This window comes from Python bivittatus, unplaced genomic scaffold, assembly GCF_059951505.1.
Source record: "Python bivittatus isolate LINGU-HERP-01145 unplaced genomic scaffold, Pbiv_v1 ctg000020_np1212, whole genome shotgun sequence".
NCBI classification, from domain to species: Eukaryota; Metazoa; Chordata; class Lepidosauria; order Squamata; family Pythonidae; genus Python; species Python bivittatus.
In genome coordinates this window covers 4,331,124-4,348,168 of record NW_028277030.1, presented here as the reverse complement: position 1 = coordinate 4,348,168, position 17,045 = coordinate 4,331,124, and the positions used below count along the sequence as shown (strand labels likewise).

The following is a 17,045-nucleotide window of genomic DNA, read 5'->3' as shown; positions in this document are numbered from 1 at the left end:
TTGCTTCAACCAAATTGGGAATTTTCTATCTTCCTCTGTCAGTCTACCTCACTGTGGAATAATTCACCCAATTTTTCTCATGCCTCATTCTTGGCTGGTGCTTCCTACATATTCTCCACAATCAATTCATAATCATTGCATCCAAGGTGGCAGATTCAAGGAAAGCTTTACATATTACAAAATTCCTGCTTTTAGATGATCAGTTGTAATAATATTGCTCTGCTATAAATTGCTATAAAGACTGCAGTGATTTATCATATGCCTGGATAGCAATACAAGTGCCTTCCTTGTACCAATGCTGTAATGGGTGAAGTAGTTCATACTTTGCTCCCTGCACCAGCTGCAGATTGAATCTAAATTTTCTTTGGTCTCACAATAATAAATAAAGCACTTTAATAGTACCTTGTCATGCTAACCACCCTTTTATTTTATGATTTGCTGTTTCCAGGGCACAGACAGAAGCTTGATGACTCTAAACCTAGTTTGTTCTCTGAGCGTCTCAGTGATTTAGGGCGCATTCCTCATTCCAGTATGAGAGTAGGGGTCCCGACTCAGAGCCCACGGCCCCCTCTGAACTCTGCACCAAGCCCTTTTAATCCACAAGGACAGAGTCAGATTACAGGTAAGAGACAGAACCATGGGCTTGTACGGACCATGGTAATCACTGATTGTAGGTCTTCTGTTGCTTCAAACTGGAGAAAGATGTTGCCAAATAAAATCATAAGCAAATGTAAATTAGCTGGGGATAGTTCTTATTTTTGTAGTATTGATTACTGGGACCTTTTAGATTATTCTTTCTGATTTGAAATCAAAATTTAAAAGCCTGACAATAAAACTTGAAAAAAATATTCATCCTTGGGATCACTTTCATGTATTGATAAAATATACTTGACTATTCCAGTGGGATATATTTATTTAGGATAGCTTGCATAACAGTAAGATTGCCCTCAAATATTACTTTAATACATGTATTATTCCAACATCCAACTATGAACCACAACTATGAATCAGCCAGTACTGAAAGTTATATATATTTCAAAGTTTGCAAGCCTTGATGGATTTCGCTTACTAAAATATTATGCACAGAGAAGTAAAGAAATTCTTAAAAATCTGATGGTTCATTAAGAAAAGGAAATCAAACTTAATAAGTAGTTATTTAAAATCCACACACAGATAAACAACAGTTTTCATTGTCTTCCATTTAATTATAACCAGCCTATTGAATAAAGCCTCATCAGATTGTCTGCACTGCACAGCTTACATATGAAGAATGGGTTTTAGAACTACCCAAAGATTACCTTTTGTGTAACTTGCATCTGTTTGCAGATCTAGTCAATTGAAGTTCTGGAATCATATTTTCTTTGAAGAAGTCTGAAGACTGTCTGGACCTCAGGCAATCAACTTTCACTGTAGCCCTATTCATATATTACTTATTTGTAGGGCACTCATTTATAGTGCTAGGAGTGGAATCTGCATTCCTGGTTTTCTCAACATTATTCTCCTACAACTCTACATCATGGCCTTCTGTAGTGAGCAGAATAGTTGTAACTAGGGCTGCCATAACCTGGACATCTGATTTTTTAAAATGTGTGTCTGTGTTTTTGTGTGTGTATGGAGATAGAGAGAGATTTGTATGCTGCATTTCCTGTGTCTATACATTCTCCTGGATAGCAAACAACCCAATAATAAAATACATTAAAATTTAATTAAAAAGGCAAATGCAGTCATTAAAAAGGAGATGTAAACTTATCTTCTCAGGATAATGTGTTCCACAGTGAAGGTAAGGTCACCTGGAAAGTTTTTTTCTCATACATTCATTAACCACTGTTGAAAGAAGGAAAAGTGCTTCCCCATCAGATTTTGATCTTCAAAGAATTCTAACCCTTCAGGTTGCTAATGGTTTGAATTCTGATTAGAATTCAAAATGGAAAGTGGTGCAGCCCTTGCAAGTATACAGCGTGATCCATAAGTGTGTACCCAACATCATTGGGGCATCTTTAAATCAAGAACCTGATTCTTCCAGGAGAGCAGCTCCCCATTTAAAACAGGTTGAAGTCATGTTCTAGAATCTGTGTGTCTCTGGACTAAAAGCACTCCATTATCATCTGGAGTAAGTTTCAGTTTAACCAGCTGCCAGAGTTGTGGTATTAAGAAGTTGCTTCTATTCTACTTACTACATGTGCCTTAGAGCTTTACCTGTTCTGTGCATTTCATCTGTATTTAAGAATGTAAGAGCTCTACTGGATGAAGCCAATAACTCTTCTGTTCCACCATTGTGTGTCAGACAGCGGCTAACCAGACGCATTCAGGAAGCCCACAAGCATGTACAGGAAGACAGTTGTCCTCTTCCACTTTTGTTTCCTAGCAACTGGTATTTAAATAGTATGCTCTGAAAGGTAGTTTACAGTCATCAGAACTGGTGTTCATTGAGAGACCAGTCCTCCATTGTATTCACCAGTCCCACTGTAAAACTCTCTAAATTGGTGTTCCTTGCCACATCTCATGGCATCCAGTCCACAGTACAGCTTGGTCTTGAGGAGAGAAATACTTCCTTTTATCTCCTTTCATCTAATCACAGAGGATGACTCTGAGTAATAACAGTGAGATAGGAAGAAAAAATTCTCTTTATCCCTATTTTCAATACCATGGTTCTATATTCTATCATATCTTCCCTTATCTTCCTTGGAAAACCGAAAAGCCCCAGTTTTCCAGGGAAGCTACTCTAGATCCTTAGCTGTTTTGGCCGTCCTTTTCTGCACATTCTGCACATTTTCCAGCAATTCCCATTCTAAGGACTCCAGGCATGAAATGTACCTTTTTTAGCACAACCACAAACTGGGGTCACATATCATGGAGCTTTTCACTGTAAATCTTAAGATCTCTTTCCTGGCAAGTAATTACCAGCTTCTATCCTACTAATGTTTTCAGAGTTCACATACATTACTTTCCACTTGCTTACCTTAAGCCATTTTTAATTTGTAGCTTATCATTGACAATCTTGACTATGCTACAGATCCAGATCTTTTTTTTTTTTTTTTTACAAAAAAGATATCCTCCCAGTGTTGATCAGTGGTGAACCCCACTTTATGTATTTCTTCAAGGTGAAAACTATTCATTAATTCCTATACTTGGTTTCTTATTCCTAACCCATGACAGCACACATCTCGAAACGTTTTGGTGAGGGATTTTGTAAAAGGTTTTATGAATTATTCAATGTGCCCAAAAGTGTAACTTTAATTATCCCAGTCTAAATTCCTGCACATGCTTAGCTATGAATACATCCAGTTTATTCTTAGTAGGGATACATATCTATTTATTGAACACTATATTAGCAGTGAGTACAAAGTTCTTTCTTGACTTCAGGTGGTGATTGTTTTGTATCACCACAGAGTTAGCATCTTGCAACTTTTGCAATGTCATATACTGCCCTTGTTCCCATACTTTTTTTTTTTTTTGGCAGAAAATCTCCTGCTAGGCTGTAATGAGCAGCATATCATGTTTTATATTATTCTAGATCAACAACAGTACATTAAAATCTTGTGAAATGTAGGTGTTTAATTGAATGGTATTAAAAAAAAAGTAACCTTAGGAATTCTTTATTAATTCAGGCTAGCTGAATAGCTAGCAGTAGAAAAATCCCATCCAAATTAGATGACAGAGGTCATGCTACTTGGCAAAACAGAGCAATTTGTATTGTGAACAATACTTATTCTATGTTGAAACACTCATTGCCTTTCTGGGATAGTGATGATTTCCGCTATGCTCCAAAGTTTGTGTCTAGATAGAGTCTTATTTGTGTTTTTTGTCATTTTCAATTCTAAAACGTTCAGTGCTGAAAGTTCAGTGGAAGAGGCAATCAGAAACGAGGAACATGAGCAGATTTTGCACCAGACATTGAACACGATTTGCATGTAGGAGAGATAAGAAATACTTCACTTTATAGTACAATAGAAGTATTACTTTCAATAAAATTGCCTGCAGTGGGGTTAAAACATCCCCCTCCCCAAAGACAGTTTTGTACCTCTCTGTAATGGAACTGGCAAATTGTACCAAAATCAGACCTTTCTGATCTTTATAATAGATTCTCAACTATTTAGTTTACCAGAGCAGGAAAACCCCCCCACTCTTTCTTAGGAGTGCAGGGATGATTCTGTGCAATTTGTAAAAGTAGTACAGTGCTCGTGCATGATATGAATAGAAAGGATATAGTAAAACAATGGTTTACAAACCATTTTCTGAGGGTCTGGAGTTCCCTGGGAAGCTCCTCAATGGGAGTATGTGTAATTAGGCAACCTTTCCTAAATGACAACTCGACCCACTGCTACTGATCTTCCTCTACAAAGCTTTACAGCACAGCTTAGTAGAATGAAGGAAATAACAGTAATCGAAGATTGCATTCCCAGAACATATCCCAGAATCACCTGGATTTTGAAGAGGTTTATGCAAATGGCCTAAAACATTTATCTGAAAGTATACAGTTTTGAAAACTTCTGGACTTTTCTAAGCCAATAAATCTAAATTATCGAAATACATCTTTTTAGCACTTTCTGCTTCCATATAGTTTACTGACATTAAAGTTCCACAATTAACCTTGAAAATTGACATCTTACGGTGTGAATGAAAGCTAGATATTTATAAGGTATCTTAAACTTTGGAATAAGGCCCACTGAAAACAAAGAGGCTTAATTCTATGTAGATTATTGCTAAAATTATGATGCATGTTATTACACATATACCTGCATATTTATATTTGACAGACCTGCAAAACTTGAATGCGGCCCAGCAGAGAATTATTGTGGCTTGAAAAGTGTCTGACAAATCCCAAATTTTTGCATTCTCAGACAGGAAGCAAAACCAAGAGGCTTTTTAAAGATCCTAGTAGTCAACCAATCATGGCTAGTGAGTCACAGATTGATCTTGTTATGAGATACATTGATGGCATGTTAGAAAATTGGTCATTAATCATAAGCATAGGTACTATTTAATCCCAAGTCAAACTGCATCTGAGTATCAAAGAAGTAGATGTTGATCCAAGTATTACATTTCCTTTTCTTTTCAGGATTTATATATTATATTCTCTGAGAATACTGTATATATATTTTATATTCTCTCCTTTGTGGCTTTGTACCTTCTTCCATATACTCTAGTGTGTGCTGTCTGTCTCTTTCTTGCACATGCAATTTATTCATTTTATGATAACTGCTGATTTAAATCCAAGACACAACAAGGAAATACAAAGCATGCAGCATGTACATAGATTACCAGACTTAATTAAACACATAATCAATTGTCATTCAGATATAAAACACTCAATAAGCAGATATTTTTCTAAAGAAAGCATAGATCCAAATGAAATTTAGAGCACATATAAAAGTCTTGTCAGCTGAAAATATGTGTGTTTGCTACATCCCCTCCCCATGACTTTTATACATGTAAAGTTTCTATAATATTATATTTAGACAGATAGATCTTGTGATATTTTAGATTTTTTTTTAATCTGATATTTTTTAAAAATATAATTGTAAATTGTTGAGATAGGACAAAATTAAAAGTTTAATAGCTTAAGATTTTGGTCAGTGGAAATGATGAAAAGAAGAAGTGAAGAAGTTGTAGAAATTATAACCAAGAGTTAAAATAACTTTCATGTTTTATTGCCATTGTGGTCATAACATGCTTGCATTAACTTTTTAAGTTTAGATTAGAACAAGTTTGGATTTTGTGTTTTGGAGTTGATCTTTATGTTTGCTTTTAGCAAAGTCTGCTGTCGGTTTTGCTTTCTCTGTCAGGCTCCTTGATGTGGAATGTATGCTTGTGATCACTTCAAACTGTTTCACAGTCTTAGAAGTCCATTTTTAACTTGTACTCATAAATGATCACATTAGGCTGTTTTCAAAAATAGTGTCATGCAAATGTACTTCAACATATGCATACATTTTATTGTATTTCTGGGGTATCTCCTATTTCCTAATAGCATATTTATACTGAACACTTAAGTTGTTGATAACCACATGGAAGATATGCAGATTAGAAAATTTATCTTACTTGTGCATATAATCATTTTACATTTTGGAAGAATATCTGAGAGAAATAGTATGTGCTCAAACATAATTGTGAATCAAGTAGATAGGATTGGGTGTCATTATGAATTTGTAATATGAATTTACTAAGACCAGCAGGTGGCCAGTAATAAATGTATACTTGCTACTACTACTACACTAGTAAACATAATTATTCTTTGGAATATATACAGAGTCTTCATGCTGCTTAATTAATGACCACAGATTACAGAAATCATAAAAACAAGGACATCAAGTCTATGACATACTCATTTCTGAATCAGCCAAAATGTATGAAGTGATAGCTTAAAGATGAGAAACATTCCAAGATCTTCAAGCCAAGGCAAACATGAAAATAATCAGTAAATAACAGCTGCGGATACCTCTGCCTGTATCTGAATAAAGAGCTCTTAGCTGCTGCAATGTTCAGCTGTGTGCTTATTGTCACTTTTTTTTTTTTTTAATCCATTCAATCGTGTCTGATTCTCGGAGACTGCCTGGACAAGTCCCTGCAGTTTTATTGGCAAGGTTTTTCAGAAGTGGTTTGCAATTGCCTGCTTCCCAGGGCTGAGAGAAAGTTACTGACCCAAGGTCATCCAGCTGGCTTTGTGCCTAGGTAAGACTAGAACTCATGGCCTCTGGTTTCTAGCCTGATGTCTTAACCACTACACCAAACTGGCTCTTCATTGTCACTTAAAAGCCCCTGAATGTACCCAAAGCTTCCCAGATCCCTTCCTGCTTCCTAGAAGAATAATTATGTCTACTAGTGTAGTAGTAGTAGCAGCAATTTAACAGGCACTGTTAAATGTAACTGCTACTACATGTATGTGCCACTCTTCATAATAAATTACTGAATGGTTGATGGATGAAAGTGAAAACACACAATAGAAAAACAGTTCTCTTGAAATCTCAGACATTCATCACATCCAACCAGCAATAAGATGGAACTTGACAGAAATGTTCAACAAGTGAAAACTTAAAAACATTCACAAGTGTAGATAAATAGATATGACTTAAACAATCAACAAAATGTAATTATTGAAGATACTAAATCCATCTCCAGAAGTAGTGAGCTCCATAATGAGCGTACTATAGCTGGAGACTAAGCATCCTGCCTTGAGCTCCTAAATGAAAGGCAGGATATTAATCAAATAAATAAATAATAAGGCTCTCTCTTACTGTCAAGCTTCAATCAACAGGCAGGAATCAACTACTTAGGAAAGCTGACAAGAAATCCAGGAACTACATACAAATCAGGAATATTTATTGAAGAAAATAGAAAGCCAGAATCAAAGAATTTCAGCAACTGCTGTGATTTAAGAACACATATGTATACATGAAAAATGTTTAATCCCTCTTTTGTTTAGTTTTTCTTCTTGCCTTACATAATGGACTACTTGGCCCTCTCTTTTGAGTGGGTCAGTGTATTTCTATTTGCCCTTTGCTTTTGTAACAATCAGATTTGCTATCATTTTCTTTTCACTGACTATGTAAGAATTAGCTCTCCTAGTTATCAGTCTCTGAGTATTGTCCATAAGGAGAACAGTAGGTTGTCCCTCTTCTAAAAATCTCAAAGGCTAGTCTGACACATAACGAGATAGATCTTCCAACAGATACTTGGTCTGAAGTTATGTAGGTCCCTATAAATCAGTAGTAGTATTTTGAAATAAGCTGAGAAACAAATGGACAGCCACTGCAAATAATGGAAAATAGGAGTAATACATTTTTCAGCTTTTCACAGGTGGCAATATTCTGCACTAGCTGAAACCTCTGAAGTATTTTGCAAGGTAGACCCACATTGTCATACTGTAGTCAAATTTAAATTGCCAAGGCATGCATTAAATGTGGCTAAGTTATTCTAAGTCAAGAAGACACTAGTTTGACTAAAGCAGACATCTCCAGCCACCATGGCTCTCTGGTCTTCGGTGACAAAGCATATTTTACGAGAATTTCTCAGTCTCAGTCTCCTTCATGGAACATACCATCATTTCATCTTCAGCCTTTTTGACTATTAATTGTAGATTATTAGATACCGGTGTGATCTTTAGTACTCTAGCAAAACCACTGCTCTATTTTGCTGACCCAGGAATAAATACTTCACACTGACACCTTGATAGGTTCCTGTTCAAAGAGGCGCTTTTCGTATGGTTAGCTATGATGCTCCCTCTGCTGTCCAATCCAGATCTTGGTTTTACAGACTAAATAAGCTCCTTCCCCCAGTTGTGCCTGATTTTATGGCCAATCCTCCCATTTTTAACTTCCTTCCCAAAGCTCAACTTTTCATGGGTTTAACATTTTGTCTTTCAAATTGTTGTCAGTAACTGTCCTGTCCTGCTGCAAAGTAGAGAACCTTCTTATAGATTTTTAGATGTGAGAATGGCTGGAGAAGGAAGAGTAATAGACAGGAGCACAGTTTTCAAATGTGAGGTCTCTGGAGAATGGAACCAAACTTTAGAGTGCTACTTTATAATGGAAGTACATTTCAGGTTGTTGACTACTTTCCATTGTGATGCTAGTAACAAATATTTGGGGTCAATAAAATAGCTGCTGTTATTTCTTTTATTTTTAAGGTTAGTGGTCTACCAGTAAGATTTTATAAAGAAATAATCTTTGTAAATTATGATTTAGTCATATTAACTATCCATAGGAAATATGGGAAACCTCCTTGTTTTAATCTCTCCACTTTGTTCACTGGTGGCATTTTTTCTTTGCTGCAGTTTGCAATATAATGTGCTTTATATCTGCTTCTAATTGAATATATTTTCAAATATATCTTGATATTATTTATTTGTTCCTTTGTTTATTGGGGCCTATCTGTACCTCCTCACTATCAGTGAAGCTTTATTTTTTACCTATGGGAGGGAAGATTTTATGTACTTTTAGGAAATTGTTTGACTTTTGATTGGTAGGAAGGCTTTTACAAGTTAATTTAATGGCTGCCTGCCTGCCTGCCTGCCATCTATCCATCCCTCCCTCACTCCCTCCCTCCATCTACATTTTTCTGCTTTTAAAACTTTACTGACGCTAATAACTGAGACCTGCCCTAGTATTTTTTAAGAAATGCGGCTAATGCTCCTCGAAATGACATAACATGGTCATAGATGATAGTTCTCAGATATATTTCTGCAGCAAATGTTAACTGTCGTCAAGGAACATTCACATCTAGCTGTCATAGATCATGGCCTTACCACTGGTCTTTCTGGCAAGGTTTTGTTTTTGTTCTTAGTGACTGGGCATACCTACAGAGTAGCCGATTTGTGAGAGTCCCATAATGTGCTCTAAACAACCTAGTGTTTGCTTTCTCTGATTTAAAAAATCTGGGGACCTTTGGCCTACTTAGCAGAAAATGGTTGGTTTCACCCTTTCTGACTATATTATTGATCCCTTTCAATCTCTGCATTCCCAGGTCTTATTCTGAATGACTTGGGGCAGAGGAGTCACTTTTCATCTTACTCCTGCAGGAAAACTAGTATTTGTAATCATTCTGAAATAGTTTCACAAAATGATCTTTTTGCCACTTAGTAATTAGTCATTCTCTCAACTTATTTCTTCCCTTTTGCCCATCTTTTAGAGTGAAGGCATATCATAAGCAGGTGGATGGATGGGTGGTCTGTTGTTATGTTTCATTCTGCTTCTGTTTCTTCCTCCTTCCACATCTACCACCGAGCTAAGCATGTCTCAAAGCAAAACCAGGGTCTTTCTCATTAAATGGCTTTGGGATTTTCTGTACATTCTTTGCCTCTAACAACTGCAATCTGCAAAATATATTATATAATAGGACTCTTGCTTACAGAGTGCTGCTTTATCTGTTAATTAACATAGAGAGAGACGTGAATGACATAGATTTGTCACTTTGTATTTAAATGTAATATGGAAATTATTTGTCTTAATTCTAAAGGGTTATTCTCAATCTAGAATCTTTGCATGCAATCAAAAGGAGGTGTATTTGCATTTTTACCTTGGCATAATACTCCAGAAAGCATAACTCACCACCATATTTCATTGTGCATAATAGACTAAAAAACAGCTTTCTTTGCTATTGACAAGTGTTTAAAATAATTGGATACATTTCACAAAATAGTGATGGGGGTGGGGTTACCATTTTGCTTCCAATTTTTTTAATAGGCTTGGAAGAATAGTTTAGTGTAAGAAATAGCTAAAAATCGTATCTGTGGGACTTGGAGTAAGGGTTTTACATTAAGAAACTGAGCTAGGAATCATGAAATCTTTAGTTTGACCTGAAACTATTCCTTCTTTCTTATTTCAGGCCAGGTCAGGAGATGTTTCTCATTGAAATACCAAGATTTCCAAAGCAAATGCTTTTGCTTTTTCCTTGACCACTATTGCTACCACCGCCCCTCTTCCTTCTTCTGAATCACTCTTACAGAATTATTTCTATAATTCAGTCTAAATATGCACCTTGGTCACTTAAAGCATTTGTTTGTTGTCTTACCTGTTCTAGCTTGTATAGTTGTCTTTCTAAGATCTTTTAAATGTTTAAATATATACTTAAAACCTCTGTCATCTTTTTTCATAATTGGTTTTTGTACTTTATCCTCTTCTTTGCTAGGCCAGAGCTCTACTTTAATGCAGACAGTTAAATGCAGATACCATAAGCTTACAATGTGGCCTTTCTTCGAAAGGTGCATGTAATAAGTTCTGTATATACAGTGAGGTTTCAGACATCATCAAGCATCATCTCTAAAGTTGGAGATAAGTTTTGGAGCCCCTGCGGCTCGATGCAGAAGTTTTTAGCTGGGTCTGAGCTTGGCAAGCTTTACTGGCATCTTGATTTGGAAAAGTTCTGGATTTTAAGTTCTTGTCTGTCTATGTTATTTATTTGTTACCAGCATTAGTATGCTGCCTACTCTGGTTTGGAATTTGAATGTAAAACAAAAAGCAAAAACAACCAGACTGTACCTCCTTTAGAGGTCTGCTCCAGCCTATTGCTAATACTCAGCTTGCTTTTGTTAAGCAAAACTTTTCCTGGCCAAATTCAATCTCAAATATTTTATAATTCTCTAAATAATGAATTACAGTATTGACAAATTTCAATATCTTTAATTAGCAGCTAGTTAGCCCTGAAGTACAGTTAGTACATCCAGCCCTAAAATTGCATAAACCACTAAGATTATTGCATTTAAGAAGCACTCCCTTTGATTTCAGAATTGTGCTTTCAGGTTCCTAAACAATGTTTTCTAAAAAGGTTATTTCTAATAATGTAAATTGCAGAGTGACGAATAATCATTCCCAAATTATAATGAAAGTACTTTCCCCATTTTTATATATAATATTTCAACGGAGCATCAGATTTCCAGACATTTCTTCAAACAAATCATGTCTGAATAGTGGAAGGAAAAAGGCTGAATCTACAAGTTGTGTGTGTGTGTGTGTGTGTGAGAGAGAGAGAGAGAGAGAGAGAGAAGTTTTTCTTATGACTATATACATTTCTTGAATAGTAGAAAAAGTTTATTCAGCCAACTAATTAATATACATGGATCTCTATTTGCTAAACAGTGGTAAAAATTACATTAAAATACAGTTATTATATAAATAGAAATGTGCCAGGAAAGATAATGGTTTGCTGCTCAAATATCCTCCCAGAGGGATCAGAAAGCAATTTCTCTTGCATGGATGAATAAACTTTAAGGATAAATTCTTGTTTTCAGTCCTACATTACTTGACACTATTAATAGGGAACTTCTTTTCCAACCTGTTTCTCTGGATACTGTAGTCAGGAAATGAAAGTTGGGAATTACTTGATTCAGATCAAAATGTTCTGTGAAGTGGGGTTGAGATGCGAAGTAATTGTCAGAAACCAAGGAACAATATATCATTGTTTTAATATGAATTGGCAGGTAATTGTACTGACCTCCTGATGTGACTTATCCCAAGCAAATACTAAAAGAATTCACAGGGCTTTTCTCCCTGTATCACTTTGACATGACAAACATAGCGCTTGGATAAATGTTTCCAAACATAGTTTCTAGCATCTTTTGGTAAGTCCAGAAAAGGCTTCTGTCTAAAACATTCCAAGCTTTGGGTTGTGTACATGGTTGTGGTCTAGATCAGGGCTTCTTAAACTCTTTGATCCAATTATCCCTTTTCCCCGTCTCAGATAATGTGATTACCCCCACAAAAAAACCCAGACTCTTGTTTTACACAAGCGTCTTGGCAGCGGCCATCCCCAACTGGATCCTCAACTCACAAACCATTACAAATTGTTCCATTACCCCAGGATATGCCCAAGTTACCCTCAGTTTAAGAACCACTGGTCTAGATGGACCAAATGCTTCCATTGGATAAATTAACTTCCTATATTTTTTGTACAGGAATACTTTTTTTTTTATTTTGGAAATGCATTCAAATCTGATAAATGGGTACACTTTTCATTTCCTTTTCCTAAAGCCAGTATTTCTGTTTTGAAATGAGTTTCAATTCCCATTCTGTCCAAACCACATACACATAGAAGGAAATAGAAAAGCGGACATCATTACTAACAGACTGTAAAGTTAGCAGCAGGGGATTTAATAAGGAGAGGAATAATGACAAAGCAACAATGGCTAGAATATTTGAATCAGAGAGTTGGAAGAGCCCAAAAAAACCTGACAGCGGTCAAATTCTGCTCTGAACCCATCCAGTGAAAGAGACCCCATCACCTCTCTCTAGGTATTTGGTTCCACTGTCACATTGCTCTTACAATTAGGAAGTTTTTTTAATCAGATCTGCTTTTCTGTAGCTTAAATCCCTTATTCTGTGGTTTGCATGCTGGGGTGATAGAGAAGAAGCCTTGTTCTTACAAAGCTATATATAAATGTCTAGCATAGCAGGAGTTTCACTTAAGTGTTCACAGCAACTCTTCATATAATCACATTTTCAATGGAAATTCTCCAGCAGTAGGAGGGCATGTCACAGAATCTTCAAAGAAATGTAAGTTAGTACACACAGAGAGAGAGCACACACTTGGTTGGATTAGGAGCAACATAAATTACATTAGACTATTGCTAGTTCTAGTTTTAAAAGTTACATAAAAAGAACTTCTTTAGGAACTTTTTCTTCTTTATTAATATATTATTTTGCCCCGTAACAAAATAAAGTTTTTGTCATAAGGCAAATTGAAAATTTTGCACTAAGTGTCTATTATGAATGCAGTCACTGCTATAGAATAGTGTTAGGTTGCCCAGAATCTTCTTCAGGGCATTATTTTGATGTTTCCTGGCAGGGTTGTGTATGTTCCTTTTAGAAAAGGAGGAAGCCTAGTTTGGCTTCTGTTATCTCCAATATCTCAGATTCTATTATGTGTTTCACAAGTAATCAGTTCTTTCAGATAAACCTTGGAATAGTCTGAAGAGTCGAGAGCTTTACACATAGTTCTGGAATGAAATCAGCCAGGACTCTAAAGTCCCTTCTCTCATTTTAGATTTATTTCTGTTGTGCTTCTTCTATTTCCCATGTCCTTGAAGACTTTTAACATCAGATTTCCTAACTTTTGGACCTATTTGTATTTTCATCAATTCTCTAGACATTCTTCATCACTGAAGATATATTTAACATTAGCTATTAAACTTCTTTTATCCCTTCATCAGATTCTAATCTGGAAATTAATCTTCCTATTGAAAAGCATTTGATCAGTCTTTCATTGGATATATCTTAGAGCTGCAGTCCTCTGCAAACCTCACTGAAATCAAACTGGGCTTCATTTTACATGAATGCTGTTAGTTTCACCTTTCAGGAGTCAGTCTAACACTGTCAGTTCTGAACAGTGTAAGAAAGAAAGAAAAAGAGCCAAATGTTTGAAGTTCTTACTTCTCATACTTTCCCATCTTATATGTATCATACTTAGGCTTTCTGACTCCACCAACTGTTCCTGTCTGTCTTTCATTTTAAATTATTTTCTCTTTTGTTTTGTTTTTAGACCCCAGACAAGCACAGTCATCCCCTCCATGGTCCTATGACCAGTCTTACCCATCATATTTGAGCCAGATGACTTCACCATCCATTCATTCCACAACTCCCTTGTCCTCCACACGAGGCACAGGGCTTCCTGCCATCACCGATGTGCCCAGACGGCTCTCAGGTAAAGACTGTGTTTGAATTAAACTAGTTATCTCAGGGGGAAGCTAGGAAAACTAAGGCAGCTTAGTTTGTATGTACTTAGTAAGTGTGAGACTTATTTTTATGTGCATGTTACCAAAATGAATTGGGGTTCCTCTGTGAGCTAACCTCCTCACTTTATGGTGCTTTGAATGCTGAAAATTCCTTGAAGTCACAGTATCTCATTGCTTCATTATGTTCTGTTCCATACTATTTTTAAAAGCAGGAATGCATTACATTACCTTATTTTTATAAACATCTCCTCCTCCTTCTCTTCCTTTTCTTCTTCTTCTTCTCACCTAATGTCTTGTTTCACTCTCATAAATTTGCCCACTTACTACTGTCAAAGTCTCCATAGCTGTAATACCTTGTTTACTTATTCTTCTAAAGTTAATAGACAGAGAAAATGACTTTATTGTGTAGCCAAGATCCCTCTCAGAAGCTAGGTAACTTCAGAGTAGAATGCCATCTTGGAACAGATTGAGGATAGTAGCAATGAAAAAGGAAAGAAAATCTTCATAGAAATAAATGCTGAGCACCAGCAGTAGTAAGATTAAACAAATGATAACTTGTTAAAAAATTTTATAGTCTCTTGGGAAATAATCTTTTTGCTATATTGCAACCCAGCCCACCATTGTCATCCTCTGTATTTTGTTATTAGTGACCTAGTTGCCTGAAGTATGATTTATGATTAACCTGTAAAGAATTCTATGTGATCAGTTTTCCTTATCTCTCTGTCAAGTTGGCAAGACATCGTTTTTGTCATTCTGTGCACCTGTTTGACTCTCAGCCAGGTGAATGTCTATCTTGGATTTTTTTCCTCCTCCTTTTATATATATATATATATAAACATATAAACATATATACTGTACACACACACACACACACACACACACTTTTCCCTCGGTATCATTGACAGGCTGAACTATATCCAGGAGTCATACAGGATTTGATTTGTTTGGTTTCTTTCTTTTATCTTAGGGGTGGGAATTTGTTATATTTCAAAAGAAAGAGCAGCAAGTATCAACATCTTTATTCTCAGCTGTTCAGTCTGTCTTCAGATGTTTATATTCAAATGCATATTGGGTAGATTTGAATGCATGACTTCTGGAAATGCCAGCCAGCTTTTTCTTTTCTTTTTCTTTTTAAATTGAAATGGAGCCCTTACAGCTGATTTTAATTCTAGGCCATCTTCACTTACTTCAAGTCTCCTACTACCCTCCATATCTCTGAGGTATCAAGTCAGTGATTTTTGCAGTTTTGCCACTGGCAAATACCTGTGGGAAATGGTAGGTTGGAACCTGTAGCCCTTGCTTGTCAGTATTCATTCAGGCATGAGTATCTCCCAGGGGAAGAGCAAAGAACTTGGAAATCATCTCATCCAAATAGAGGAAGAAAACAAAACACTTTCTTTGTCCACAGCTTTTAAGAAAAGGTAGATTACCTTGCTAAATTTGTCATGGTGCTTTTCCCACTTTTTTCAAAGAAAGAGAAACATACCTTTTAGTTAAAGAATTATGGCTTTGAGATGACTGAACAAAAGCTATGCTTCATCAAAGAGCACAGCCAAAAATGGATCATTATTGATGTTTTTAAACCGAGACTATATGATCTTGAAATCTGAAATAATACACACATTGCACATACTTATTTTATAATGACCAAACATACAGCGTCTTATTCAGTTGAGCTTATGACAACAATGATTTTCAATTATTATTTATAAAATTCTGAAGAAGCAAGGGGGAGGTATTTGGATGGAATACCCTACCTTGACTAAAGAATAGCAAAGTTGGAAAGAAGAAAGTTAAAGAATTCCATTATCAGAATTGGAAAAACCCAGAAAGCCAAATATTGTATCAGGAAGGATGATTCAGACTGAAGGACCAACAAAAAAGAAAGCATGGAGACAAGATTTAAGTAGCAGATTAGTGTTGGGGACATTAGGAAGACCTGGAAGAGACTTGCTAACTTTAAGCTTCAATGAAAAAATATAGGAAGCCATTCAGGTATTTTCTTATTCAGACAGTTAAAGGACCCTTTTCTAATATATAGCCATACAGTGTTCCACATCAATCTCCTTACTACTTTATTTAAATCAGAAGTTGGTATTAAAACAAAATAAAAAGGCCTCATGCTTGCAACAGCCTTTAACATGATGCTTAAAAAAGCAGCAGGAATCTTGAATTCTGATATATTGCACAACCCTATTTTCATCAGTGTTTACAGTGATTATTGGTTAAATAGAGTTAAACATATTAATGTCAGCATCTGGCTTTTCTTTATTAGTGTCAATTAAAATAAGAAACCGAGCCACATTTATGGTTAAGGAATTTAAAGAAGTCCTCCCACCATTTACCATCACACATTTATCATGCTGATGTTCTTGGCATATGTCCTCATCTGTAACAGTCTATAGCTGTCTAGATTCATTAGGGTTATATTAGTGTTTCAGACAGTAAACAGAAAGTTTGAAAGGGCAATAGATGTCACAAATACTTGGGTTCTCCTATCCGGGAACTGCCAATGTATGAAAGTACTCTCTTTGAGCTCTGGCAGTTCTTTCCCATTTATACTCTGCATGTCACACTCCGTTTGTTCCCTTACAATCAGTTCTAGATTCTGAATTGAACCCCACTACCTGTCCATCTTTGCTCCAGCAGAAGTTATTTATGTTAGTTGCTTGATTTCTGTTCTTCATTCCATCTCTGTCACTCTTGAAAAACAGAAAAAACTTCAAAACTATAATGGTGGGAAGGAAAATGTTTTGTGTTTTGAAGGCACATTTGATGAATATTTATTAGGAAAGAGAACAAGGGCTTTGATCTAATGTATCTTGCTTAGCATTGCCTTGATCAGCCTGATGGCTTTGCTAGACATAAGTAGGTTGAAGAC

At 35.9% G+C, this 17,045-nt stretch overlaps 1 protein-coding gene across 5 annotated transcripts in view; it reads left to right on the top strand.

Annotated features, from left to right (window-relative positions):
* RUNX2 (RUNX family transcription factor 2) overlaps positions 1-17,045 on the top strand; it is a 165,558-nt gene that overhangs the window by 60,489 nt on the left and 88,024 nt on the right. For 2 of the 5 annotated variants that reach the window (XM_088133696.1, XM_088133714.1), the window contains exons 4-5: positions 449-622; positions 13,972-14,133. In XM_088133696.1, the coding sequence (XP_087989822.1) occupies positions 449-622; positions 13,972-14,133 (336 nt within the window). The remainder of the gene's footprint in view (positions 1-448; positions 623-13,971; positions 14,134-17,045) is intronic. The other 3 variants (XM_088133704.1, XM_088133721.1, XM_088133717.1) reach the window with 2 other exon arrangements.